The following is a 27,961-nucleotide window of genomic DNA, read 5'->3' on the forward strand; positions in this document are numbered from 1 at the left end:
GCATGTACCACAATGCATCGCGCGGCGATGGTAGCCGAGACGGCCGGCCACTGGGATCGTGTGGAACCCTGGGCGGTGTAGTTTATTTGCGGAGAGCCGCTTGGCGTCTGAAGGCGGAGAGGGCGGAGTAAGGGACTACAACTCCCATAGGGCCATGCGTCGCCAGGTCTGTGTTGAGGGGACGGGAGGGTGGTGTCCGCGGCTCCCGGCTTGTGACAGCCCCGCTCGCCGCCGATCCTTGGCCGCAGCACCGGGCAGACCATGGAGCTTGGGATAGCGGGGGTGCAGCGCCGTGCCTGAGGGCGAGCTGGGGCGGTAGCGCCATGGATAGCCGGTGCTATGGGTGCGCGTCCAAGTTCTCCGTCTTCAAGAAAGAGGCAAGTCCGGCTGCGGGGGTCAGGAACAGGCCGGTCCCGCGGGTGCCTCCCCCGCCGTGCGAGGGTCTGAGAAGGGAACAGGGAACTGCTTCTCCCGGCGCCGAGACATGCTTCCCGGCCAGCATCCTGGCGTTGTTGTCCTTGCTTACTGAGCTCTTGTGGTGCCTAATTCCGATATGTCTTCAGATATGAGAAATTACTGACCAAAAACCCAAAAAGTCGTTGAATGCCATCCCTCTAATCCAGGATTCTGCCATGGTCTCAGACAGTTCACACACACATTCCCTATACCATGGGCTGAAGTGGTGACTCTGCTCCCAGCAGGAGTTATCCGCTGGTGCTGCAAGGTTCTTGAGTCTCCATATCTTCAGCAGCAGGTGGTGAAACAGTTCTGTCACAAAAAATCAGCATAACCCCCTTATTATTTTGTGTGCCTCGGTGCGGGCACTGTGCCGGCAAGTGGCAGCAGTGTGGTGGCGAGGTGGTGAAGGCCTGTCCTGCCCCTCTCTCCTGTCTCTGCAGTGTGGCTGCAAGAACTGCGGACGGTCCTTCTGCTCGGGCTGCCGAAGCTTCAGCGCTGTGGTTCCCCGCTGTGGAAACACTCAGCAGAAGGTGTGCAAGCAGTGCCACGGAAAACTAACTGGGTAAGACAGGAGTGTTTCTTCACCCAAAGACAGTTTGCTGCTTTTTTCCTTCAGTTTACATTCCATGTGGTGTTGCAGATTTCTGCAGGAGAGCTCTGCCTTCCATAAGTGCAGGGATGCTACCTGTACCCCAGAATCAAGACAGAACATCTCTGAACTTGTTATATGAGCTGTGCAGTCCTAAAATAGGAATCAGGATTTGTTCCTGTTCTCTCTGGTTGACAAAGTAGTTTAAAAGTATCAGGTTTAAATCTTCATGGATGGACACTGAATTCCTGTGGACAGCTTAACTAGATGGGCTGAGGTTAAGTCACATTGTGTTTTTGCCCAGAAATCTCTATCACTTTAACACTTCTGGCAGTCTTCTCAGATGTGAATAGTTGAGTAGACTGACAATAACGTGTTCAAAGTGTTATTAATTCTGTGGGCACACAATGACATAAATCCTCCTTGTTGAGGGATCTCTGCTATGTGAGGCCTGAAGACGTAAAGTTTTGTAGTCTAAAATCTATAAAATTTTTGCTTTTAAAAGAAAACTTTAAAAATTATTTGCAAACATAACCACTAGACTTCCCGTTGAAAACAAAACATGTAATTCAATAGCAGCAGGATTATACACTTGAACAAGCAACACAAGAACACAGGTGTACACCAGAATTTCTCTGTCAACCAATTCTTCTGTGTTCTCCTTTTTCTCTTGCATTTCTCTTGTTCCTTTTCCTAACTTTGCCCCTATAGCATGGAATTTTCACCAGTAAGGGGGGAATTTTCTGCTCTGCAGGTGTCTAAAGGAGAAGAGGCTCATTAGTGAAGGTCTTTATCTTCACAGGCTGCTGAAAACAGTGAAGGACAGTATTCAGTCTTTTCAGTTTTGAAATTATCTGATTTCCCTTCACAACTTCAAAGCCATTAAGAAACCAGGGCCCCCTGTCTTGATGTTTCCTCTGGGTGTTTTTTTCTCATAATTTTACTATCACTAGAGAGCTATAGCACTAGAGAGTTACAGCAGAAAAGCAATCTTCCCTGGCTGGATAGCAGGTAGATTATAGAATCATAGAATGGTATGGGTTGGAAGGGACCTTAAAAATCATCTATTTCCAGCCCCTGTGCTGTGAGCAGAGACACCTTCCACTAGACCAGGTTGCTAAGAGTTCCATCCCACCTGAGCTTGAACACTTCCAGGGATGGGGCATCCACAGCTTCTCTGGGCAACCTGTTCTAGTGTTTCACCACTCTCCAAGTAAAGAATTTTTTTCTAGTATCAAATCTAAACCTGTGCTCTTTCAGTTTAAAAACATTCCTCCTTGTCGTGCCACTACGTGCCCTTCTGAAAAAGTCCTTCTCCATCTTTCCTGGAAGTTTCTGGGAAGACCCCAGAGCTGAATGCAGCACTGCTGGTGGGGTCCCATGAGAGAGGAAGAGATGGGTAGAATCCCGTCCCTTGCCCTGCTGGCCATGCTGCTTTGGATACAGCCCAGGACACAGCTGGCTTTCTGGGCTGTGAGCACACATTGCTGGGTCATGTCCAGCCTCTTATTCACCAGCACTCCCAGCTCCTTTTTGGCAGGGCTGCTCTTGATCTATTCGTCCCCCAGCCTGTGTTGATACCAGGAGTTGCCCCAACCCAAGTGCAGCACCTTGCACTTTGTCTCGTTTCACCTCATGAGATTCCCAAGGGCCCACTTCTTGAGCTTGTCCAGGTCCCTCTGGATGGCATCCTGTCCTGCAGGTAACACACAGAGGCTGCAGTTCTGAAAGCTGCATATGTTGTTGTTTTTCATGCAAATAGCTTTCAGAATTGAAGCGTTAGAGCTTTGGAAAGTGTTCCAACAATGTTGCATTCAGTCATTACTATATGGGCCTTGGCTGTGATTTCTAAGAACAAATAAAATATGCTGACTAACTTACATAAGTGTCTACTTTAGTCCCTCGGCCTGAACACAGCAAAGTAGAAGAGTTAGACATGTTTTAGGTGTGTAGTGTTCAAGAGTTTTGTAAGATGTTATATAATAACTTTTGTAACGCTTTGCTTTACTTTTATGTTATATAATTCTGGTTTGTTGCATTCCCCAGCTCCTTCCAGAGAGTCCTGCTGCATGGAAGCTAATTACACTGGGAGTCTTACCTAAGTGCTCCCTACCTGCCCTCTGAACTAGGAGGTGCAGGCTGTGGGAGGCAAGGGTATTTCAGCCCCACCTCCCTGGGTCACTGGTGACCATATTAAATCACATTCTGTCCAGATGCAAAACAGCTGGACCAAAGGACAGAGATGAAGGCTCCTGCTGTCCTGGGCAGCTATGTTGTCTTAATCCCTTGCATAAGCTGATTCCTCTCAGTATTAGTGAGGTTAAGAAAGGGGCTGTACCACGAGGTCAAGAAACACCTACTGATTCCTCTGGAGATGAGAGTCTAAATGATTGTCAGTATTGTCAAGTATTGTCAGTATGTTGAGTTCAGAGAAATAATTTTTGTCTTTCAGAGAAGGATCTCAAAGCAGTTCAGCAAAATGGTCACCACCAGAAAACTACAAAAAGTGAGTTGCACTTGCCAAACAGTTCTTTCCACTGGGAGTCTTTTAGAGCCTCCTCTTCCCTTATGGACACCAGCAAAAGTGGGGCTTAAGGTGTGGGTATTTGCTTGTTCAGAGTTAGATTAAGGATGGACTTTTTGTTTTGCTGTTTAGCCTGTTAGTTTGTTTAGAGGGGTGGGGGACATGCTCTTTTGAATAGACTCCTGAAGAGCCACCTGCCTGCAATTATCTGTGGCTGATCAGAGTTGGCTTGGAAACAGGAACCTGGTGGTGAAATGTTCCTTGTGTCTTGGAAGTGCTGCCAAATGTGTCGTTCTTGTGAGCTAAGGTTTTCCTTACTCTTAGGAGTACTTTATTGTGCTGGTATTGGAGAGAGTGTTTTCATTTCTGTTCTGCCCTGGCATATTTCAGATAGCCTGTTGGGTTCACAGAGGATGTTTTCTTGTCTCCAGGTTAAAGTCCCTGTTCTCATTGATTTGTGTTTTTTCCATCCATGTCACAGGCGTGTAGCAGCTTTTGAGGCTAAACAAAACCAGCTGAAAGACCAACAGAAGGCAGCTGCAAAACGCCCAGGTCGAGCAGGCTGCAGATACCAGGGGCTGTCAAAAGAGGATAGAGCTATTGCAGAGAGACTGGAGAGGCTCAGGGAAGAAAGGAAACCAAGTGAGTTTTAGAGAACACCATAAATACCTTGGGTGGGAACACCACTGTTTGGGAAACCAGGAACCTGGAGGGGGAGGAAAGCTGAGCTTTAAGTGGCTGTGATATTAGGGAGATGGAGGCTTAAAATAGGACAGAGCATCCAAGGTCTGCTGCCACTATGGCTAACTTCTACAATGATTTTAGATCAATGTTCCAGTTTCATTTTGCTTCTCGGGGTTTCTCTTGAAATTACTACTCAGTTTTGGAGCAGTGTCTTACCTGTAAAATCACTTCCTCATTTTCCATTTTTGGGGGGAAAAACCTGTGTCAAACCCACTTGGAGTAGAATGAAATTGAAGTCTTTGGCCAAACTATTTTGAAGAAGGTTTCCAGTGAGTCATTGTCTTGGGCAACAGCAGTTCCAATTTCTGTGGGACTATATTCTGACCAGCCTTGTCTCACAGAGAAGGAAAATTTTCATTTCAGTCCACAGCTATCAGGTTCTGGGACTGCTTTGAGGTGCTTGCATGAGAATAAAGTATTTTAAATGTTGTGTATGGTCTCTAAAAGGAAAAGAACACTCTTCAGAGTGGTTACTGGTTATCATAGAATCATCGAGTCCAACCGTTAACCCAGCACTGCCAAGTCCACCACTAAACCATATCCCAAAGTGCCAGATCTACACATCTTTTGAGTACCTCCAAGGATGGTAACTCAGCCACTTCCCTGGGCAGCCTTTTCCAGTGCTTGACAACCCTTTCTGTGAAGCAATTTTTTCCTAGTATGCAATCTAAACCTCCCCTGGAATAACTTACAGCCATTGCCTCTCATCCATTATGTGGCAGGGGAGAGTTTCAGTCTGATAAGGCTGGGATTGCTTTAGGAAATGTGGGACCAATGAACTGAACTGGCTAAATTACACTCATTTCTCTTCCTGTCCCTAGAATCCCAAGTCGGCTGATTTTCAGATGACATCACCCTAATTCTTATGTTATGGCTAGGAGATAAACTGTGAAGAAGGCAAGGACTTGGAAGAAAGGGATAGCAGTTAGCATCAGGGTAGTCTCTGAGTCACTGCAGTATAACCCTTCATTCACGTCAGGGCTGGGCGAGGCTTTTCCTCTGGTGTTCAGAGTCTGACTCCAGAAAGAAATACAGTTTTAAGGAAAAAAACATGTAGCTTTTCAATTTCAATAACAGAATAATCTCCTCCCTTGGGTTATTGTGAATTGCAGAGTCCATCCCTACTCAGGCTGAGATCGAAGCTAGGCTGGCAGCCCTGAAGGAGGATGGCCGAGGACCTGTTCCATCCACACAGGAAATGGAGGACCGGTTGGCTATCCTGCAGGGTAGAGATCCTCCTTCCCAAGCTCCCAGACCTGTAAGCTCCCTCAGCTCTTTAGTCAGCAATTTATTCTGAGTTGACACAGTAACTGGTGTCAAAGCGTGCTAACCATTCTTCCTGCTTCAGCTTTCTTCTGTCCAGGTAGCTTTCGTCAGAATTCCTGATTGTGTCATTGCTCCAGAAGCAAATCACCAGCCTTTACTTGTTCAAAACTTCAGTTTGAATGCAGCATGCTCCTTTATGCCAGATGTAGTTTGTTTGTATATTTTTAACAATAGATGCTAAGGTTTTTTACTCTCAACTCATTTATGTACATGAGTGGTCATAGTTTTTCAGAGCTGTTTGTGTTGGAGGCTTATCAGCCCTAGCTTCTAATTACACCTTCTAGTTGTTACTCCATACCAGCTGGGCAGAATCCTGTTAATTTTTCCAGAAATGGAAGCCCAGCGTGATTTGTCTGAGTTTGCAGAGGAACTAATTGGATATATGCCTTGAAAGCCTGTAGGAATGATCTTGTCCCCCAAGATACCATTTCCTTAGCATTCTTTCAGATGCATGCCCAGCTGTTATCATAGGTTTTTGTGGAGCTGCTGGCTGGCACTGTTGAGAATGGCACTTTGTTTACACTGGAGGTAGTGGCAGAGCTGGAGTTGCAGCAGCATGTATTTCTACACATTCAGCACCCCTCTGCCTTGTTTGAGTGACTGCTCTTAGAGCTGTGTGCATTCAGCACCTCTGAAAATGAAGCCCTTACAAATCTTACACTACATAACTGTAAACTGAGCTTCTCAGTGTTAGTGGAGGCATCTTTGTATACTGCTCCTATCTAGGGTGATCTTGCTTGCCAAAATTCTCCTTTGATTGAGTATGCCACTTTCCCACACTCACCTGGTTTCTTAGGTGCACCAAGCCCCGGATACCCGAAGTCTGGTCCAGCAGACAGATGACCTGTTAACCCAACTGTCTGAGGAGGTTGCCATTGATGAGCATTACAGACCAAGAGTTCAGCCTCAAGGTATCTGTTTTGGCTTCTAAAGACCTGTTTATGTCTAATAATCTATGTGCTATACTGAGAAGAGAGTTTGTGCCTCTCTATGTAACTTAACAGGTGAGCTGAGTGTCCAGTTTGTCCATATCTTTCTTTTATAATCCCTTGCACTGACCAAGAGCAGCCATCTGGCTCCATGCTGGGTCTTGGTGTCTTTGCTTGGAGATAGTTCCTTCTTGTCAGGGTTGTATTATTCAGATTCTCTGTTTCTCTAAAGTGACTCCTCCCTGAGCTGTTGCTACTCCTAATGCACCTGTGTACTGTTACAAAACATCAGAATCCAGCACACCATTATTTTCCTGGCTGCATTGCCTTCTCTGTAATCTCACTGTAAGCCACAGATCAGCTCATTTTCTTCTCTTCATGTACAGTGAAGATCCTACTGGCATGCCTTTTCCTCTCATTATCCAGTTTTATGGGGAGCAGCAGGCTGCTCTCATAGCATTATTTGTCATGCCCAAGGAACATGGCTGCTGAGTCACCAGTGTGTTCTGTGTGTCTGTCTGCAGCTGCTAGTAGCCAGAGTTTGAATGATCTCAATCGAGCAAGTGAAGATTGTGTTTGCCCTGCAAATCTGGACCCAAAACAGCTAGAGGAAGAGAAGAATAAACTGCTGGCAGAAGCTGCTGCTGAGCTGCGGGAAGAGAACACTAGGCAGGAAAAGGTCCTACAAGTTGCCAAGAGACTGGCAGCACTCAAAGGCGAGGACCCAGAGAAAGGTGAGTAGCAGATGAGAATACAGTGCCAAGAGAGGAATCAAGTTGCTGTGACAGAGTAAATTCTTTGTAAGTGTTTATCCATTTAATTCTTCTGTTCTGCAAGAAACAGACTGAGACTTGGTTCTGTCTGCAAAGTTGTACAGGTTGGTTTGTCATGAAATCATTATGAGAGATCTAAGTTGAGGGTGAAAGCTGGGACTGTAAGGTCAGACTGCTTTGTCTTGCACCCTTCTTTGGGATAATTCTAGCATGCTCTGGTGAGGTTAACAAAACTTTTAAAAGCAAAACTCTGGTTTTGGTGGGGATCTTTTCCGACTCTCTTCCAAGTATTAAAAATAAACAGTAACGTCCTTTATGAGGAACCTGCAACTTAAAAGCTCAGAGCCAGAATGCCACAGCCAGCTCACACCACAAAGAATTGTCTCTGGTACATTAGTGTGCACAAGGCTTGAGGCAGGTGTGAGTTACAGTCTCACATTTCTTACTCCTGCAGTTACACTGGAAACCTATAAGCTCCCTGACAGTGATGAGGAAGTGGCTGAGGAGGAAGCCATTCGCCGAGTGCTGAAACAGGTCAGAAGTGGCAGCTGTGGCCTTGTTTTTCTTCCTCTTGATTATGCCTTGTGTGTGTGTTACCTGGTGAGTGTACAAAGGTTGTGTTTCTGTTCCTGAGAAGAGTTTCCTTGCTTACTTTCCTAGTGCTTTTCCAATACTAGCTCCCATGGGCCATTCAACTATTTGACAGGCAATTGAAAACAATACTTCTAGTCTGTCACACTGTCTTTCTCATTAGTGCTTAGTCTCCTGTGGTCTGCATGTGTCTCCTGTCTAACCACACTTTGCTGGTACTTCCTCTCTTCTTGTTCTGTGTTTTCGTCCAGCCAGTTAGAACATGGAGGATGAGATGTGTGCTTTGTAGCTCAATTTATGCCTACATTACTCCTCAAAATGTCTCCGAATTGTCTTGCAGGCAGACCTGAGTTTAACTTTGTCTGATATGTCACATGTGTGTGATTAGCATGATGCTGAGGGCCTGCTAGCTGCACTGCAAAGCAGTGTGTGTGTGAGTGCAGGCCCCTGCTGCTGCAGCCTGTCCACAATGGACACACAGTGTTCCGAGTGCAGAGCGAGCTTACATCTGTCTGGGTAACACCAGCTGCATTCAGACTTGTCATCTCCTGTTACTGCACGAGAGCCACAAGCACAGGAGGTTTAAGGCCTAGAATGAGGCTCACAGCTGTGTTTGAAACAAGAGACTTCTTTCTTTGTGTTGTTACCAGCTCACAGAGGAAGCAGCCCTGGATGAAGCAAGTGGATTCAACATTCCCCCAGATCAGACCACCCAACCAGGACCCTCACAACAGAACCCGTGTAAGCAAGCAAAGCAAAAGGTCAGTGAACTTGTCAGGATATCTTCGACTGATGTCTGGAATGTTCCAGGGTGCCAGGAGAGTACAGTTCTGCAGCAGAAGTTTGTTGTATCCTAGGCTTGATGCAGAAAAAAAAATTAAATAACCAGTTTCTCCAGAGCTAACAAGCCAAGCAGCCTCTGCAAGGCTGACCAGCTCTGAGCTCAGCTGTGAATCATCCTTGTACTTACAAAAGGACTTATTCCCTGGAATACAATTCCTTTCAGTCTGGTTTTGTTGAATGTACAGAGCTCTGTAAACCAAGAGAAGTTGGGAGACACCTCACAATATGGATATTAGAGAATTATATATATAAGATGAACAAGGCGATGGTCTAGTACTATACAATCTGACCCAGAGTAAATGGGAGGTTTACCAGTGCTTTCAGCATGTGCAGAATAGAACCTCTAGATAGTATCCTACTCTTCATGTTCTCGTATAATGTCAGAGGAAGGAATTAGTAGCAGGATACCCTATGCTCAGAGCAGATTCTGACCTACTGTGGAAATATATACATAATCTCTAATGTATATTGCAATAATTAAATGCACCTGTGACTCACAAGCACCTGTCAGGCCTGCTCCCATTGGAAGAAATTATATAATTGTAAACATTATCAAAAACATCCATCTCAGGTATGACACATTGCATTTCTGGGATTACTGATGCAAAAGATAGTGTTAGGAAAAGATTGTGTCAGGAAGCTGCCTTTGCCAGTGTTCAGGCACAATGCCTCAGTGTGTTTTCAGCTCCACTAGAGTTCTCTAAGGGAGAAGGAGGCCATAGTTGGCTGTATGGATATATTTAGATTATGATTTCATAAGATCTTTTTGTCCCAGCCTCAGGTATAAATGAATAGTAGGGGCCTTTTGGCTAAGCACTTCCCTTTGTCCCACAGTTTTCTTCTTACAACAGGGAGAAAACAATGCCCCCACCTCCACATTCCTTTCCCTTCCCACATAGCCCCTTTCAGCAAAACTGTTTGATCTCTTGCTTTTGCAGCAGGAATTGTCACATGGTGTTGTTCTGGTGCCTGCCAGAATATCTGAGCTTTATGCCCTTAGCACACACAATGTGGGGGTACATCACTATAAACACTAAATGAGGCTGAATACCTGTTTACATTCCAAGCAACATAGATTTAAACCCAAATTCTAGAAAGTACCCTTGGGTTTTTATTTGACAACTAGATGCATATGGAGCCTGTCCCTGCACTCTGGGCAAGTTCATCTCGCAGACTTAGGATCAACAGAGAGGAAACTGTGGACTATGGGACAGGTCACTGTGGCCAGCATGCATTACAGTTAAAGTCCTTTATTGCCCGTGCTGGGCTTTGAACTCTGTGTCTCTTGTTTTCTCTGTGAATTAGAGCCACACTCCAGCCACCACAGCTCCTGCAAGGGCAGATGATAGTGATGAGGATGAGTTACCCTGGTGCTGCATCTGCAACGAAGACGCCACTTTGCGCTGCCATGGCTGTGATGGGGACCTCTACTGTCAGCGCTGTTTTTGGTGAGTCTTGCAATTCCTCTGGGTCTGAGAGGTAAGCTTGGCACCCTTTGTATGTTTTTGTCATTAGGCAGAAAAACAGGCAGTAGGAGGCAAGATTTGAGGAATCCAGATTTGAGCTGAATGCTAGTTGTTAGAGAAACACATTGTGAGATCAGTAGTTGTCCCAGGCTTCAGGGACTAAGCTGGTCCTAGGCAGAAATGCTTCAGTGCATGTTTGGGCACATTGTCTGAGTGTTCTCTGGAGCAGCTGATAATGCTGCATTACGTGGGATGGGAAAAATGAGACCATTGTTCAGTGACTCCTATGGCTTGTTAATGCCATTGATGGATGACCTAGGCTGGATTCACTTAAAGGGGGAGATCAGATAGTATGAATTCCTGAGGGTTTTCTTAGATTGAGACTTTGCAATCCTAAACCATATTAAAAAAATTCTTTGTTGAAATATGTATGTGTGAGCCTTTTTTCACCAGTCAGGCTGGTGAAAGACTTGCAGCAGCTGTAGTCTTTGTTCTTAAACACACATAGCTTGACTTTTGAAAAATTTTCATGTCTCAGATTTGGAGGGTTAATTCATTTAAATACAAAGTTTTTCCTGACAGGTTGTGTGACTTCTTTTTTTTTCATGCCTCAGAAGTATTGGGTGGTTGGCTGGGTTCTCAGGTTAGTGCTGGATGACATTAAGACAGCAGGTTGCTGAAATGTGGTTGGGATAATAAGAGATGCTTTTTGTGCATATTCTCTCATTTCTTGCAAATGTATTTGTAGGGAAATGCAAATGCAATGGGGACATCCATATAAAAATGTTCAGAAAACATATGACTGGCAGTGTTAGATTGTTAAAAACAAAAGCATCTGACAGCAATCATCAGTAAAAGCAGATTTAACAGTCTGGCAGGTGAGTGTATCATCCACACACTGCGGATGCAGGCTTCTATCTTACTCAAAATTGCCTGCTCCTGAGCATGCTTAAGACAACTGCCTATACACTGCATTATTTTCAGTTGTTTTCCAGAGTTTTCTGGAAGACACTTTCATTTTGTCTGTTGTCAGATTTGCTAATGTCCCTGGAATCAACAACACAGTGGTGAAAATTATCCATGAGTTACATGAATCTCTTCAAGAGGAAAAGAGACAGAAGGACCTGTTGTCATTTTCAAATCCAACTGACAAGGATGAGCAGACCTTCCCATAAAGCACTTCAGAAATTTCTGTTGCAAGCAAATATGTTAAGTAGTTAGTTCACATGGCTGCCAGTCAGGTCCTCACAGCCAACCCTTGGGATAAGTTTCTGGTTAAGGGGTGCTGGGAAATATCTTGTGCTAAGGGTGAATTTCTGGCCTGGGTATTTAATTCTGACTGCACTTTGTATTTGCTTCTTAGGGAAGGCCATGAGGAGTTTGACCTGAAGGATCACCACACCTCACGCTATCATCTTCCTTGCAAACAGAAGTGACCACACTTATGGGCAGAAGAGGAGCTGGAGAATGGGAAAACAGAGGAGCCAGCCAGCTGGGAAGAATCTAAGTGGATTTGCAGCCAAAACGGGTGATGTTTTGGACAGTTAAAGGATGTGCTGTAATTTGAGAGAGGCTTGGAGGGCATGTGACTGGTCTTCACAAATACACCTGAGAAGTGCAGGGTTTGCTGTGCATGCTTGGGGATAAATGAGGACTTGATATGAGGGGGTGGATACAAATCCATAAATACAGATGGTAAAACAATGTGGGTAGCAGGAAAGATGTGTGTTTAAAGCAGTACTGACTGGCTGATAAATAACTTCCTGCTTTTACTAACAGCTTATACACTGGTTCAACAGGCAGCAAAACACTTTGTGCTGAGAAAAATGTCTGCATTGTGATCACGTGTGTGATGGGAACTTGCAATGAATAATAAAAATAATTTACAGAGGCCTGTGGTTAAAGTCTCTCCTGAAAATGCCTGATAGCCCTTAACAAAGTGTTGGTTTCTTATAATGGTATGTTAGTCCTAGTGTCAAGCAGCTTAGGGAAAGAAATGAAGAATAGTGAAGTCATCAAAAATGTTTCTGTGGCATGTCTGGAAAAGATGGAGGGCAGTGTTGCTCACTGACATGAAAGGAAGGATCCTTTGAAAAGGTAATCTGCTACTGATAGTGTTGTGGCCTGCTGTGGCTGTGTCAAGGTCATGTCATCTGGAAGAGCAACATGTTAGTCTGAAAGAGTTGTGTACAAGTCTGAAAGCAGGATTTGACTTTGTTTATTGTTTGGTCCCCTGGTAGGATAAAATGTTACCTGTGTGATGCTCTTCATCTGGTTAGGAGAGAAGCTCAGTTGCATATGTCCATATCTCTCCTGGGAGACAATCCAGATGCAAGTGGCACTTGCCAGTGCCCAGAACACCCAGAAGTGCTTCAAATATCCAAGTAAATTGGCTGTAAACATGCTCTGTTATTCCATCAGGATGAGCTCTTTCCAAATAATGTGATTTGTGAGAGAGCTCTCTAAGGCTGACAAATTCCAATTGCAACAAAATCAAGGATTTGCTTTTGACAGGGAATTTCCAGTGAATCTTGCCTGTCTGGTTTGACACTGCCACTCCCAGCTGTCTGCCTTGACCTGGAGGAGGTCAGTGCCTCCGAGGTGAAGTGATGAAACAGTGTTTACCTGCACCTCTGGTCAGAGGAGAGCAAATGAATTAAACCACTGTTGAAGATGGGTTTCTGCTAATGTGTTGCTCTGGATCAGACTCTTCAACAAAAACCTGATTCAAACAATGTAGAATAGTAATTCTTTAGGTTAACACACTAAAAATGGCAAGCATATTCATGAAAACCTTTTCTTAGGAAGGGGTGGCAAAACCCGACTTCTGTGGAGGATCTTCTTTCTCCTGGCGGCCCTTGCTTCACCAGTGCCTGTCTCCTTGGGACAGGTAGATGGGAAAACTACTTGAGTTGTTCTGATGCAAGAGCTCACAATTAACCCTGTGACACACAAAATTTAAGGAAGTTATTTAAGTAAGCCCTGAGGAACTTGCAGTCTTAAAAATCTAAACAAAATGCTGTCCTTTATTTATGTTATCATAGGAGTGAGCCTTCTTCATTGCTATTTGACATGGATAATTAGTCTGATAGTAAGACAGCCCAGTTCTATCTGAGGTTAAAGCCTTCATGTTTCATGTGTAGAGGAGAAGGTGCAAATATCTGTTCTTATTTCTCTCCTAAATTGATCCACTGCTTTCGGCTTCAGCCTGTGTCTTCCCCAATAAGTTAATAGGAATTTTGTTTCTTGATTTACAGCTGCTGGTTTTCTCAATATCTTAGTATGAGCTGGTATGATACTTGCAACATTTTGAATGCTTCATCAGCCACAACAAAACTTTGAGCTCCCTTGCAGCTAGGCAGCCTCTGTTGTGTAAGCCCTGCCCTGTTCACATCCGTAGTAATGGAGCAGGTTGCAGCCGGAAGCAGTTTATTTAGATTCCCAAATTGGTTTCTGTGGGGCCATCCCAAGGAATCCAGAAATATACCCAACCCATTACCTGAAATAGAACTTAGTCACACATGGAAGACTCTCTTCAAGTCATACAGACACAAGCTGCTGCTTTCCCTGCACCACTAATGGACATTTTTGTGGCTGCTGCACTTTCTGCATGTAATGGGGCATTTTAGTAGTAGCCCAATCACTTTCCCCTGAAAAGCCATTCCCACTGTAGCTGTTGCCTCAGTGAGCTCCATGTAGGAGGGGCAGAGGGGTATCCAGATGGGCTGTCTGCAGGAAGCACACCTAGCTGAATCTGTGTTGTGAAAGAGGAATGCTGCATAACCTTTAAGTGGGCAGTGCACTGTTAGCTGTGTTACTCCCTATCCTTGTCTTTGAAAAGGTGCTGGTAAACAAAGATACTGGTAATCAGTCAATTCCTGACAGGCCAGATCAACTTCAGTTATAGCTGTTCAAGGACAGAAGACAGCTTGGCATCTTCCAGAAAGAGATTCAACTTGTTTGCTCTTGTCTTTGTAGCAAGTCATGAGGGATTTTCTTTCCCCCTCAAAATGTTTTATATGTGAATTGTCAAATGTGGACTCCACTCCAACAAAAATTCAAATTAGAAAAGCTCATGAACTTTCATACATTGGGTTATCTTGGTATAATCAAGAGGGCAAAGTTCCTTTCAAGCAACATTCTTAGATAGTATCTACATACTTATGCTAGTGGTGGTGCTGAGAAACAGCAAAGCTAACTGGAAGATGTTTGTAACAAAAATTTTTCAAGCATTGCTTTTAATCTATCCTTGTGGTCAGTGTGAGAACAGCCAAAACATAAATCAAACCAAGTGTGATTTACTACTGTTTAGGAATGAAACAAAAAAGAAGTTATTCTGATTGCATTACATTGCTTTTTCTTTTGCACCAGTAAGCTGAGAAATCATCTACCACTGGCCACATGTTGCCTTGCTCCCCTGATCTCAGTGTGCTCAATTGAAGTGCTCTCAGGTATCATTATGTATCAGAATTCCTTATGTATCAGAACCAACTGCACACGATAGGGTCTGCAGCTTACTCTTTTCCTGCTACTTGCAGTATAAGCAGAAAGTCAACTTCATTTCAGAACCTGCTTTGTCTTTGATTCTAACAATGTCTAACTTAAAGCACAGACAAAAATTCTTTTTGCATCACTCCATATTGAAGAAATACAGAACAGTTCCCAGGGGGAAGAAACTATTTCTCTTGGGCCAGAGGAGCAGCATGTCATGTGTTTGTGCTGTTGCAACTCAGCAGAATAAAACAAAGCCTGTTAGTGGGGTATGTAAGTAATCTGAACTCCTGTGCTGTAGCTGATTGCATCTCTAGTTTAGGACACTCTCCTCATGTCCTGTTCACGTAGCTCTTCCACCTTAACTTCTGTTTGATCCTAGTCTTTTTTTACCAGTGCTCAGAGCTTTTTGTAAATACGCTGCTCTCCTTTCTCCAGGGGTGTGTTACATGAGTCTTAGCAGGTGTCATCCATAAGCCAGATCTGTAACCATTGCAGGTCTGGATTTAAGTTTTTGTTGTTATTTTACTGATTACGTTGAGATTTCATGAGGGTAGGCATGTCCCACTGTCCCCTTAGTAAGCCAAAACTGGCATGTTCCCAGGGCTACCAAAGATATATATTGGACCTGATAAAGAAAGACCATTTCTCCAGCCTAGTGGGTGAGGCTTAGAACATCTTGGAGCAGCCTTAGAACAAGACATGAGGTCCATGGCTTGCCAACTTCCAGTCAGATACAAGAAAAGCATGTGAAAGGAAGTAGGCATCACAATTATTACTGCAGCTTGGATTTTGTCTTCTTAGAGGACACAACCTACAGTTTGTTCACTGACAGCTGGAAAATAAGAGGGAAAAACAAGATTAAAGTCATCACTCTGCTACTGATAAAGATGGCAAGACTAATGCATTTAAGATATTACTGGTCCAGCCCAAGAATTCTTGTTTGTCTTTGTTAGCTAACCTGCATTCCCATCTGGTTCTACAGTTGGTCCCTTCTGCCTGGCTCACCAAACAGTCAAAAGGTTACTTAAAAGCTGGCCTTGAATGTTCTGCTCTGTAGGAGCTCCTCTGCATGTGACTCAGACTCATCTCTTGTGTTTGCAAGTGAGAGGAAGTGAGGTTTTGGGATGCTGTGGTCAAACCAATAGGTGCTCAGATTTGAATATTGGCACCTGGTGTGGCCTCTGAGGACATGGATACGCCTCTGAGAACACAGGGGGGTTAAAACCAGAGAACTCCCAGGGGGAAGCTCTCTTGGGTTCCATAGGTGAAAGAGGTCAGACCTCCTCTGCCCAGCTGCGGGCTGGGCTTGGGAGGGGAAGCCACAACGTCTGAGTGAGGTAGGCCAGGCCTGGGACAGAGAAGGGAGGTGAAGGCCCCTGCGGGATGGAAGGGTGGAGGAACCCTGAGAGACATTGGGCAGCTCCCCAGAGAGAGAGAGAAAGAGAGAGCTTGTGCCACCTTGAAATTCAATATCATGTGCGGGCAGCTTGGCTGCCAGGAAGGAGAAGGGGGGTGGCGAGAAGGTGCCCAGCAGGGCAGCGTGGGAGTTCTGGACAGGCAGAGCCTGATATTTTAACCCTTTTCTTGGATGATGGAAACCTTACAGATGCTGATCCTCCTGGAGCTGAATGAGCACAGAGATAGAGATGGAATAGCAGGAAATAGGCAAGTGTGATGCAAGTTGGTGCAAGTGAAAGATGTCCAAGAGAAGCTGAGAAGAATCCTAGGTGGGAGGAGATGATGGAGTGACCTTTGGCTGGACTTTTCTTGTATAGCCATGGACAGAACCATTTTTCCTGTGACACAGAGACTGCATTTAGGGGGAGGCAATGGCTCGGAGCCAAGAGAGGGCAGTGATATGATGTGAAGGAGTGTGTGAACAGAGACAACGGGTGAGGAGGGTGGTGGTGCCCTCGATCTTGAGTGAAGGAGAGGATCTCTGTTCTCGAGACCCCTCGGCCCCAGGGGGTGAATTTGGGGGGGACAGATGTCCTGAAAGTGAGAGACTGCTCTTTTTGGAACTGGACAAAGCACCCTTAAAAAGGAAAACCCTAGAAGCAGCTCTGGTCCAGGCGCAGTGGTGAGAGCACTGGGCATGGAAGGAAGATGTCACAATGCAAAATGATCTCCAGGCGGTGCCACGTGTGACATGGAAACACAAGAGATCTCAACTGTGTTTCCTGGGGAAGCTTATAGTACAAGAGGGACTCCTCTCTTCTTGATGAACTGAGAATTGATTATCTGAAGGGTGGTGATAGACTGAGTTAGTGATCTGAGGGGTGGTAACTGAATTGAGAATCCAAGGTTTTGTCTTACTGTGATGTATTGGAAATTTGTTGGGGGGAGGAGGAATGTTTGGAAGGTTTTCATCCTGAGTTCTGTGTGTTTCTTTTAGATATTGGAAGTCAATAAAGTTTTTTTCCTTTTATTCCTAAGCTGGAGCCTGCTTTGCTCTATTGCTGGTTACATCTCACAGTAGACAGCAGGGAAAATGTATTTTCATGGGGGCACTGGCATTGCACCAGCATCAAACCATGACATTTTTGGTTCCCCTGACCAGGAATCGAATTTTGGGCGAGTGATAAGGTAAAACTGTGAGATGGGATCAAAGAGGAATAAGAGCAAAGCATGTATTAGGTTAAGGTGGATTGGTAGTGAAACCTTGGGAAATAGGTTTTATTGTTTTAAGTAGAAGTTTGTTTAATGTAATTTTGATAATAATTTTAGAAATGTGTGTTCTCAGAGGCGAAGGGTGGAGTGTCCTGGTTGAGAGGAAGTGAGTTTTTGGGATGCTGTGGGCAGGAATCAACATAGGGACTGGGCATAATGTGAGAGCGCGCTGCCTAAGCAATCAGTCTCCATTTCCTAGTCACATGTGTCAAGTTACTGACTTGCTGAGAGGCTGGATGTAGTTTCCTCTGTATTTTTCCAGGCAAATACTAGTTGTAGCCAGAAGAGTTTGTGCAGTGAGATACTGTGTCCTACTTCACTGCTCATTTGTGAGACCTACCTGTCTGCAAAAGACTTGCTCCAAGATGCTCCTTGAAGGGAAGTTGGGAGCAGGTATTTTTTACTTCAGTTTTTCTTTAGAATCTAAAGAGAGAGCAAAATCAAGCAGTGCATGGCTGGTTTTCTCTGTTTTAATATAAATAAGTCTTTTTCCAACATCTTTTTGAACTAGGAGAAAAATCATTCCCAGACCTTGTTCCTTTAGAAAAGGCTTGTAAGTTTTAAGTCTTAAATTCCACAAAATGGAAAAAAAAATAGCCATTAGTTGTAGCAGCTGTTTCACAAACTTCCCCTTAGGTAGACCAGGTGCACACAAACTATCATATATTTTCTGTCCAACCTTCATAAATAACAGAGGCTTAGTAAGAGTTACAAAGTATGTGCAATGCTGTAGAGTAAGGTACAGCAGTAACAGGCAGGAGATCACAGTTGGGTTTAAGCCAGACTGAAATGAGGTGCAGCTTAACAGTGGCTGATTTTCCATGTTGATGAATGAGTGATAACCAATGCCTTGTTTTCCTTGCAGTGGATGAAAAAAAGAAGTCTTGATGAGCTCCTGAGAATTGTATTCAGTGCTCCTTGGCCAGCATGGAAATTCCTAGAAGAATCTAAAGGAGGGACATCTTGTCCTGTTCCTCAGGTTAACACACTCTTTAAGAATCAGGAAAATGTACAATCTAGCCCTCTGCTGTAGATCTGGAAGGAGTGGAGACTTCAAACCACAGGTACAAAGTTCACAAACTTGGTGAAGCTTCTCAATAATAATAAGTCCTAAACATACTCAGAAGTTCCATTGCTGATCCTGGCTTTTGTCAGGAAGATACACGTTTCCTTGTAACCAAAGCTGGGTTTTCCATGTGAGCAAGGTCATTTCTTCTGAGGATTGGTGACTCTTCGGAGACCTCTCAATCGACTAAGCAATTCCGTGATGAAGTCCTACAAGAAGAGTTGGTTGAAGAAGGATGTTGTATTAATTCCAGCACTCACCAGCCCAAAGCGTACTGTGGCGTTTCCATCATTCCCACATTCACCCTCGCATTGAGCAGAAACCAGAATTTTGACATATATTGAGCAAACCTATCTTTTAGCTTAGGAAAGGAGACCTTGTGATGGATGAGAAGGGTCTAAAAGCTCCTCCCCTTTCCCTGCCTCCTTTGGAACAGCCATGTTTACTTTCTCCTCAGGAGCTAGCCTGACCCTCCTTATCCCAGATACCTGCTTTTCCCTCCATGAGATAACCTCAGGACGTTGTTGTTCTCTTTTAGGTCTACTGCTTCCTGTTGCCACCATAACCTCCTGCCCACTTCTACTGCCCTCCCAATCTAGGGCAAAGCAAGCTGTCCCTCTTGTTGAACCAGTAGAGCTCCATGTTGTGAATTGCAAACCATCCTGGAGCTGCGCCAGTTCTACAAGGAAGTGGCTGGCAGAGAAGAGGTGGAGCAAAACACGTAGGACTAATGACAATGTTGACCAGGGGTTGAGGACAGGCAGAGCAGATAGATGAGCAGTTAATGGAGACAAACCCTGACTACTTTGCTGACACAGCCAAGGACTATGAACTAAACTGGCCTGTCTGGTAATTCCAAGCAGAAGGCAATGTGACTAGTGCAAACTTTACCCTCTGCATGGCAAATAACATCACCATAAAGAGGTATGCAGCCTTTCTTACCCAAAGACATGGCTACATGTTCTTGTGATTAGGCAGGGTCACTGGATGTATTGCACCTTGTTACCATTTGTGCTGTGTGGAAGCCCAGCATCCTCACTTGGGTGATCAGAGGTTGCTACAACATGCTCTGGAAGTAAATGCCTAGGATCATACCTTTCTTTTCAGTCAGTCCTTTCAGTTTCTTGTCTGCCTTCTGCAGTGAAACTGCTGTGATCTTTCAAGGGGACTGGATTCAAGATCCCCAGGGTGAAAGGAGGGGTTTTTGCCAACGGGGCAGCAGTATCTGTATTCAGCAGGTACTGTGCTGCCCACAAGACACTTTCATGGTTTCTGACTTAGCAGAGCAAACTCTCTTCAGTTACTGCTCTGGAAATGTGAGATTCATGCCTCAGATCTGACATTCAGATATTCTGAAAACTATTTCATATTGCCAGCTTTGCTGAAACCCCTGCTAGGAGAGTATCTGTGATGGTTGCTAATGCCCAGTTTAATTTCAGCAATACTAATATTGATTCAGTGATTGAATTTCAGTCATGCATTCATCTCACTTCCTGTATGTTCAGCACTGCACAGCCACATTGGCTTGACAAGACGTGGAGTCTGATGGGTAATGTGCAAGCAGAATTTTCACAAGCAGTGCACGTGGCTGAAGCAGTGATGGGGACCACATTTTGCACAGGTGTGCAGTGCAGCAAAGGACCCTTTGTGGTGCATGCACACAGTGTTGCCTCCAATTGTCTGGACATTGTGGGATTTAACTGTCTAATTCAAAGTAAAAACTTGCAAAGTTACATGAGGAAAAAAAATCCATGTGTAAAACTAACCTACATGGCCACTGCTCAGCAGTTATCTGCCCAGTCCAACCTAAGGACCATTCTACATCCTTATCATTTATAACCCTAGAGTGTTTTAGGCTAAGAATGCATTCAGTTAACAGTGTAAAAAATGGTTATGTGAGCTATGTCACTGTCTGTGGCTTTTCTACACTGAGGATCAAATAACAGCTCAGACTGCTCAGCTTTGGATGTCTGAAACATGGAAAGAACTTCCTCTGATTGTAAAGCATAATTTCTTATTTGTTGTAGTGCTCTGCCTTCAGCTCATTCATGTGCATATGTAACTTTACAATCACAGAATAAAATGGCAAACATCTCCCATTATGATTAAACAAATCTGCAGCCTGGTAATGTCTTGGCTGTTCAGCCAAGCAGCAGCAAAGACACTGTAACAGAATAGTATAACATGTATACATGTAAATTTATATGGTGCTTCACTCACCTCTGTGGGGCTGGAGCACTCATGGAGGATTTCCTAAAAAAACAAGGAGTCATCATTTTAGTATTTTATGAGTTGATCTAGTTCTTCCCTCCCTATAAAAAAGGAAGGCACAAGAAAGCATCATGCAACACTACAAACACCTATTCTCTACTCCACATGCCACTAGTCTTTATGAAGAGAACTTCACTAACTTAAAATCACCAAGTCCCTCTATCTGACCTGTAGTTTTATTTTCTGTTCTTCATTAGGGACCTCCAGAAGATCTTCAAGATCAATTTGTGGTTCAGGAGCTGCTGCCTCTGTTTCCTCCCTTAGCTAAAATGGAAAAAAACCACCAGAGTTAATTAACCTTCAAACTTCTAAGAGCTCTAGAGACCATCTTTAAAGAACTAAGCAGCTGAGTTACAATAAAACTGTGCTGCAAAGTTGAGATCAAAATATAAATCATTTCAAAAAAGGGAGGTTCTTGTAATGAGGACATGGATTCCAGCCCCTTTGTGGTGTCTGCTACAGCCACACATCCTGACATACGCATTCTTCATCTTTTCCAACCACTGCACTGCTCTGGGATCATCACCCATCATTGGAAGACCATTTCAAGGATATCAAACTTCAGTGCCATGTATACCAGCCTGTGACACCCTTCCTCTATGAAGAATTCACCAAACAGGACTCCAACAGGCTTAATCTTAGAGAGGCATAAATAATAGAAGGAGATTTTAGGGCTTTTATACTAATTACATTCACCGACTTTGTATTTATACTAAGGCTTTTGGCAGTAATGGAGAGAAAAATATGCTGTTGAAAGACCTAACAATATTTTGCCAGCTTTCTCTTATAGATATGAGAGGGATATAATAGTCTCCTTTAATGTAAGAGGGACTCCAAGTTTTGGTGACTGGAGTAATGATCTTGTACTGCATGGGGGTGTTAGTTGGAAACATTTGTTCACTCGATCACAGACACATTTTAGCTTCACAAATCTCTGCATGGAAAGCAGCCTGTGTTTTTCCATTGTATTTCCAAAATTAATCTTTCACAACACAACACTAGTGATATTTTGACATAGTAATCAGTAGAATAAGGAGACTGCATGAACAGCACAGTTCCTGATTGCCAGGTTGTGGCATTTATGAATGTGTATGTAAAACATTAAACATTAAAGGCAATACTTACAGGAAAAAAAGAAACTTTCCTGAGCAGTCACTGATACTAAGCCAGAGAGAAAGTAGAAAGCCCTTGCTTCACTTTGGTACACAGCTGACTTAAGAATAAATAATAAACCAGAGTTAAATATATTGCTCTGTGTATAACCAGAGTTAAATATATTGCTCCCACAGTATTTCTTCATAAAAGTAATAGTTTTCATGTGACTTTTTAGAAGACAGGTGTTGATCCAGTCTGACTTTTTCTCTGGTTAAGAAGCTAAGTAGGCTGGGAGGGTGAGATAGGGTATGAAATCCCTGTGGTTTTTACTCCTAGTGTCGATGCTCTTCTGGATTCCATATACAAGGAATCATCTTTAAAATCAGTCTTAGTTTTGTTGCTAAAAAGCCTTGTGACAGTAAAAATCATAGCATTCCCTGCATCAGGAAGTGATGTTTGAGCTAACCTTGCTATCATTTAAATCTCTGGAAGACACCCAGGAACTGTGCACTGCCAAGGGCAGGTGGAGCAAAGTAAGAAGTAACAAAGAGACAATTGTAATGGAAGTTGATGGATACAAGGAAGCTCAAAGAAGCAGGGCAACTAAATAGTCTTGTCACAATGCATGGAGGAGAGCAGGATGACCTGCTGGGAATCTCTGTGATTGCAAGTAATTTACTGTGGCCCATGTATGTATTCGAAGAGATCCTGTTAACAGTCTCTGACCTGGCACAGCATTATGTTATGTAGTTCCTTGTAGCAAATCTCTTATGCTGGCCTGAACACATCAGGAAGCAGGGAAATCTGTTGTGCTGAAGAAATACTAGCAAGGGCAATCCACTGGCAATCTGTTCCTGTAAGGGCATGGCTGGGTTTCTCACTTGTGCCTGCTGGGATTTTGCAGTAGGGAAAAAGAATCCCCTTTGGGCATCTGCTCTGATGACAGTAAACAGCTATAATTCTCTGGAAAACAGAACTGAACATAAACTGACTTTGAAGTGTAAAGGTCTATCTCTGTACACTTCAGCAAGTAAGAATAGCACATGGACAACCCCATCTTGGGTCATGTTGCTGGTCATACCAAATGCTTCTGGTCTGTCTCGGAAAAAAAAGGGACAAAAATGCAACTCCTTAAAACTGCAGTAATTCTCCAAAGGGCAAGATGTTCTGTTACTCAAAGCAGCAGCCATTCTCCTTTGCTTATCTAAACAGTCAGGAAAAGGACTCTGAATTGAGCTACCTACTCCAGGGGACAGTCCTTTAAATGCCAGTGCAGGAATGGTTGGGAAGCAATATTGTCACTTCCACTCTTCTGAACAGCATTCACTCACTAGGACTACTATGGTAGCACTTTGCAGACACACTTAGTTTTGCCTGACTGTGTCTGTTGATACCTTCTGCTCCCATGTGCACTGTATAATGTTTCAAAATTCGTTATCAAGAGGCCTAAGATACAGCTGAGAATTTCTTACTAGAATTTTAATAAGCTATAGAAAACAACTGGAAATTCACAACTAACTTTAAGAGATTAGTCCTTTTTACTGAGCAAGCTATGTTTAGGAAAAAAAAACAGTTAACAGAACAGAAGCAGTAATGTACTCATTTTCAGAGGAGCCATGCATTTGCAGCAGAAGCCAGGACCTTTTTCTCCATATGTGTTTTCTGCCTGTTCTTTGCATAAGGCATAAATTAAAACAGAAATGAACTATTCTTATCTCCCAACATGGCATGAGAATCTGGCACATTCCCACACAAATATCAAATACACAATCACACAGAAAGTCCCACAGAGAATTATTAAAATAATGATTATAATAATAAAAACAACAGCAACAACAACAACAAGGGTAGACTTAGAAGCAGTTCCTGAAATCTGGGTCTTCAGCTGTGAAGGTGACATCATTCTGTAGCTCTCAGGCCCAGAAAATCAGCCTGAGCAGGGAAAAATTTCTCTGTACCATCATAGCAAGTAACACGAAACCCACCATTCATGACCTGTTCTAACATGTCCACTTCAGTGTTGATGGCAATTTGAAACTGCTGATGATCAGAGCAGAAGACTCTAAAAAATCATCAGCTCTTATTTCCTTGCATCTCAAAACTGTGCTTAACACTGCACTGGAGTGCAAATACAGAACACAGGGCAGAAAGGGCCTGGCAGTTCATTTAGTCCATCCCCATCCAGGACATAAATAAGTGGTTTTACAGAATTTGTTAAACCCATCTGTGTCATCTGCTGAAGATGGAGATTCTCTGAGTCAAGAAAGATGTGTTCTCTTACTATGTCAGCCACTGCCCTAGAGAGAAAAGCAAAATCCTTAATCAAGCTATTTAAATGTGTTTAAGATCATGATGTACAATGAGGGGAAGCCTTTCATCTTTTACTGTACCGCACTCCAAAGGATTATCTCAAACACAGAAGAACACTATTGCTTCTGAAAGCACCCAGCATATAACTCTCATGCATCTAAGGACAGATGACTAGAAGCGATAGTACAGGGTTAAAATTTCAATATACCCAGGTAGTGCTGCAACTTGAATGTCACTAACCCCGTGAAAAAATGCAACAGCTGAAGTAAAGACCTGTACTATTCAGGTGCTGTAGGCACTCCTGGAACTTTTCTACTGGGATAGCTCTCAGGCAGGAAGAATTTGGAAGGGACTGTTCCTGGTGCAAAGGGAAGCTCAGGCAAGGGAGACAGCTCTGGGGATTGGTGAAGATGGAGGCATAAGATCTGTACATTTGAGCAAAGAGGTTTTTTCCCAGTTTTTCCTGTTGCCAGTAATGTGTCCAGATTCTGCAGTTACTGATACAGCATATTCCAAAATGTCTCATTCAAACAGCAGGTAGAGCCTCACTGTTGCATGAAAAAGGAACAGGGATACACTGACCACTCTAACCCACCTAGCCTGGATACTGCTCACTGCAAAGCCACTCATCATATGCAGTTCAGCAACAAGAATCATCCTGGGTTTATACATCTCTCTAGGTTGTGCTACTCATGCTGAGCAACATCTACACCCCCTCAGTGGGTGCAGCTCCAGGCAGTTCAAAGCCAGTTGGATTGCATCAGCACAAGCTTCCCTGCCTGCCGACACACTAGTCAGAGTGCTGCAAAGGGGGCATGGAGATACCTGCTGGAAGTTGAAGACAAGGAACTATTTCCAGTGAAGTGGAGCAAGCAAACCTCTGTGCCAGCACACAAGGCCTCTAGATCCATTCACCTGACATGCAAGTGGTTCATGTGCCGCAGCTACTCACCCGGCACTGGTACAGCTCCTGCAGCTGGGCGTTGATCCATTCCTCCAGGTCTAGCCAGCGCTGTAGGTCTTTGCGGTTGTACTTTATGGTCAGCTTGCCCAGTTTCCTGTGTGATGATTCCTCCCCAGGTTTCTCTGGCGTCTGGAAAGTCACTCGGGGCAGTGCACTGGAGTTGCTGGCCATCCTCACTGCCTCCTCCTCTGACAGCAGGAGCTCACCTTCCTCTGGGCTCCCTCCCACCTTTTCTCTGTCTCCTTTAACTAAAGCTTCTCTGCAACCAGTGCTTCCCTTCCCAGCACTGGCTAGTTACAGGCACCAAGGGTGGGAGGCATTGGTGATCCTAGGGAGAGAGTTAGGGGTGGCCACAGGGCTGGGGCAGCAGCCAGGCTCTGCAGGCTGAGTTACAGCTGCAGACTCTTGGGTTTCACCATCAGCTGTGCTGACAGGAGCAGGGAGGTAGGCAGAGTTGTTGTAATAACATCTGTTGTTAAAAGAAGCCAAGTGAACCAGGGAACTGATGAACCATGTTTGTTAATATTTAACACAAGTGAGGTCCAAGAGGTGGGGAAGAAGGAGGTTTAAAATTACTGTTTTCCTACAGGCATAACTTACATGCATGTGCAATTCCAGAGGGCTGATCCATACATAATGTATTGAATCCTGCTGCAGTTCATACTCAGTAAACTGCCTGCAGCTACAGGGTTTAGCTCCCTTTGAGATGGTATGTTTGGGATTTTCCAGTAAAACACTGGACCCAGCACAGATAAGAAGTGGTCTAGAATCAAGCAGCTCATTCATTATTTTACAGCAGTAGGTCAGGAAATGACACTGCAACCCAAAGCTGGGCTCAGCAGTTCCATTTTTTGTTCTATGTTCTCTTAAGTTAACTCCAGCTCTCTCAGAAATTTCTGTAGAAATCCCGGTGACATGAATTTGAAATTATTTGAGCAAGGAAATTCTGGGATAAAATAACATATCTGCGCTCAAAAAAGTACAGTATTTGATGTGATGGCACTGTAGGGGATGACCTCACTAGGGATATAGCACCATCTCCTTCCCACAGAAGAGTATTCATGGTAAACAGGTTCACCTGCTGAGGCATCATAAATGGCTACCACTCTGTATATTGTAAATGCTTGGTTTACAATTCCTCCCCACCTGGTTGAAGGTCTGCAGCATTATTGCCCTATGACATTTAGAAGAATACATGTGAGAAGTGCACACTGCTGTTCTGTTCAGAGGAACAGAAATCAGGCTGGCTGTGATTACAGGGTGCCAGAACACCTCTTTATCCAGCTGTTCCCAGAGCCCTCCAGCAGCCTGCCCAGGGAGCTGCCCCACCACATGGACAAACCAACTGAGACCCTCCGTCCTGAAGCAGATCAAGCACCTCCAGTGTCATGATTCATGTGGAAAAAAGCAAGTAAGCCTCTGCTGCCAGGAGCCAAGGGATTTCCAGTTTGGAGGCCAAGAACTAGATAAGCCAAAGGAAAAGCAACCGACCCTTCTCCCGCTGCAAGGTGCTGCCAGGCAGCATGAGGCAGTCTGCAGAGGGGCTGGTCTCTCCAAAGCTTGCCCAGTACCCCTGGCACAGTTCTGTACCCAGAGGGATGATAGTACAACCAGCCAGCAAAATCTTGCACACAGGGTAGTAGAAAAAAGAGCAGGGCCATTACAACCCTTTTCATCCTTTATGTGAGTGAAAAAATAAAAAATAATTTTGTTTTAATCCTTTTCAGATGGGAAATTCTGCAATTTGCTTTCACATGCATTAAGAATAAAGTGTTAAAGTATGCTTGAAAGTGATATTATCTCCTCTGTTTCTCTGGCAGCCTAAATTTTCTATTCAGAAGACAACTGTTAGCTTTAATTTTAGCAGCTTTACCCATTTTTCCTCACTGCTTGGCTGTATCCCTGCTCTAATTCCACTCCTAAAACTTCCTTATTTAGATCAAAGTTACACAGAAAAATCTGTGTTGAGAGGCTTGTGAGTGCATACTTAGTGAGTGCAGATTCTTCAGAGACTCTTTAACTAGTGGAAACCTCATAAAACCCATTGAACAACTTATAATGCTTTTACAACTATTGACTTTTCAAAGGTTAATATGGCCTAAAATGGGCGGATATTCACAAGGTAAGTCTGGACCAAAGGACACAGATGATAAATTTATTCAGGTGATAAATTCCTGTTTCCAAATAGAAGTGCTCTATTTTGGTGTTCAAGGATTGACATATTTGAAGGGGGAAAAGAGGGGGGAAACTGCACTTCTTTGGTCCCAAGAATCTCCAGAGAGCCTGGCATTAAGAGCAGAGAAAGAGGACCAGACTTAAAGGAAAAGCTACTTGTTATCTCTGAGTCACTCAGATGTCTGCAGCAGCTGAAGGGCTGGCAGGGAAGCCCCTTTCTTCCATCCCTTGTGCTAACTCTGGTGCTCTTGAGCAGTTTAGTTAATCTCTACATGAAGGGTAGGGTTCCATATTCTGTCAGTATGGTTGAATTTATGAAGCAGAGGATCCAGAAGTCACAGGAGAGCTTTGAAAATGAGGGAAAAGGGAACATAACCTGCTCTAGTGGCTCTTCAAATAGCTTGAACTTCTGTTAAGTTGTAACCTCATTAGAGCTGAGATGCCACATCTGAAAAGGTTCACAGGCCTGTTCTCTGAGTAACAGACTCACCCCATGGCCTGTACTCCATCAGCAAAGTCACAAAGAAGGGGCACAAGCCCTCCTGCTGGTCCGTCAGTGCCACCCTACAGCTGAACAAGACATTTGGGGATGATGTCAGAGGCCCTCTCAGGAAAGCTGCAAGCCAAAATGAGCCAGATTACAGGATGTTCATCATACTGCTTTGGCTTATT

General features: G+C 44.1%; 2 protein-coding genes across 2 annotated transcripts; one reads left to right on the forward strand and one right to left on the reverse strand.

The window, feature by feature from the left end:
- The first annotated feature begins 152 nt into the window (after positions 1 to 152).
- On the forward strand, positions 153 to 12,135 carry ZFYVE19 (zinc finger FYVE-type containing 19). Its single transcript, XM_009102076.4, has 11 exons — positions 153 to 377; positions 900 to 1,021; positions 3,501 to 3,554; positions 4,054 to 4,214; positions 5,429 to 5,574; positions 6,439 to 6,553; positions 7,096 to 7,305; positions 7,799 to 7,878; positions 8,586 to 8,696; positions 10,084 to 10,226; positions 11,608 to 12,135. Exons 1-11 carry the CDS (start codon positions 324 to 326, stop codon positions 11,678 to 11,680), a joined length of 1,269 nt encoding a protein of 422 aa, XP_009100324.2. The 5' UTR covers positions 153 to 323; the 3' UTR covers positions 11,681 to 12,135.
- PPP1R14D (protein phosphatase 1 regulatory inhibitor subunit 14D) lies at positions 11,612 to 26,030 on the reverse strand. Its single transcript, XM_009102075.4, has 4 exons — positions 25,103 to 26,030; positions 20,914 to 21,009; positions 20,695 to 20,727; positions 11,612 to 18,683 (listed from the first exon to the last, which is right to left on the reverse strand). The coding sequence occupies exons 1-4, from the start codon at positions 25,283 to 25,285 to the stop codon at positions 18,615 to 18,617; spliced, it is 381 nt and encodes a 126-aa protein (XP_009100323.1). The 5' UTR covers positions 25,286 to 26,030; the 3' UTR covers positions 11,612 to 18,614.
- Positions 26,031 to 27,961: the final 1,931 nt, after the last annotated feature.

The sequence above is a fragment of the Serinus canaria genome, chromosome 5 (assembly GCF_022539315.1).
Source record: "Serinus canaria isolate serCan28SL12 chromosome 5, serCan2020, whole genome shotgun sequence".
Classification (NCBI taxonomy): Eukaryota; Metazoa; Chordata; class Aves; order Passeriformes; family Fringillidae; genus Serinus; species Serinus canaria.

Coding starts and splice junctions, on each gene's coding strand:
- ZFYVE19 (XM_009102076.4), top strand. CDS start 324: ATGGATAGCCGGTGCTATGGGTGCGCGTCCAAGTTCTCCGTCTTCAAG. Junction 378..899: donor TCTCCGTCTTCAAGAAAGAG/GCAAGTCCGGCT, acceptor CTGTCTCTGCAG/TGTGGCTGCAAGAACTGCGG. Junction 4,215..5,428: donor CAGGGAAGAAAGGAAACCAA/GTGAGTTTTAGA, acceptor TGTGAATTGCAG/AGTCCATCCCTACTCAGGCT.
- PPP1R14D (XM_009102075.4), bottom strand. CDS start 25,285: ATGGCCAGCAACTCCAGTGCACTGCCCCGAGTGACTTTCCAGACGCCA. Junction 20,728..20,913: donor AACAGAAAATAAAACTACAG/GTCAGATAGAGG, acceptor TTGTTTTTTTAG/GAAATCCTCCATGAGTGCTC. Junction 18,684..20,694: donor AGTGCTCCAGCCCCACAGAG/GTGAGTGAAGCA, acceptor CTCTTCTTGTAG/GACTTCATCACGGAATTGCT.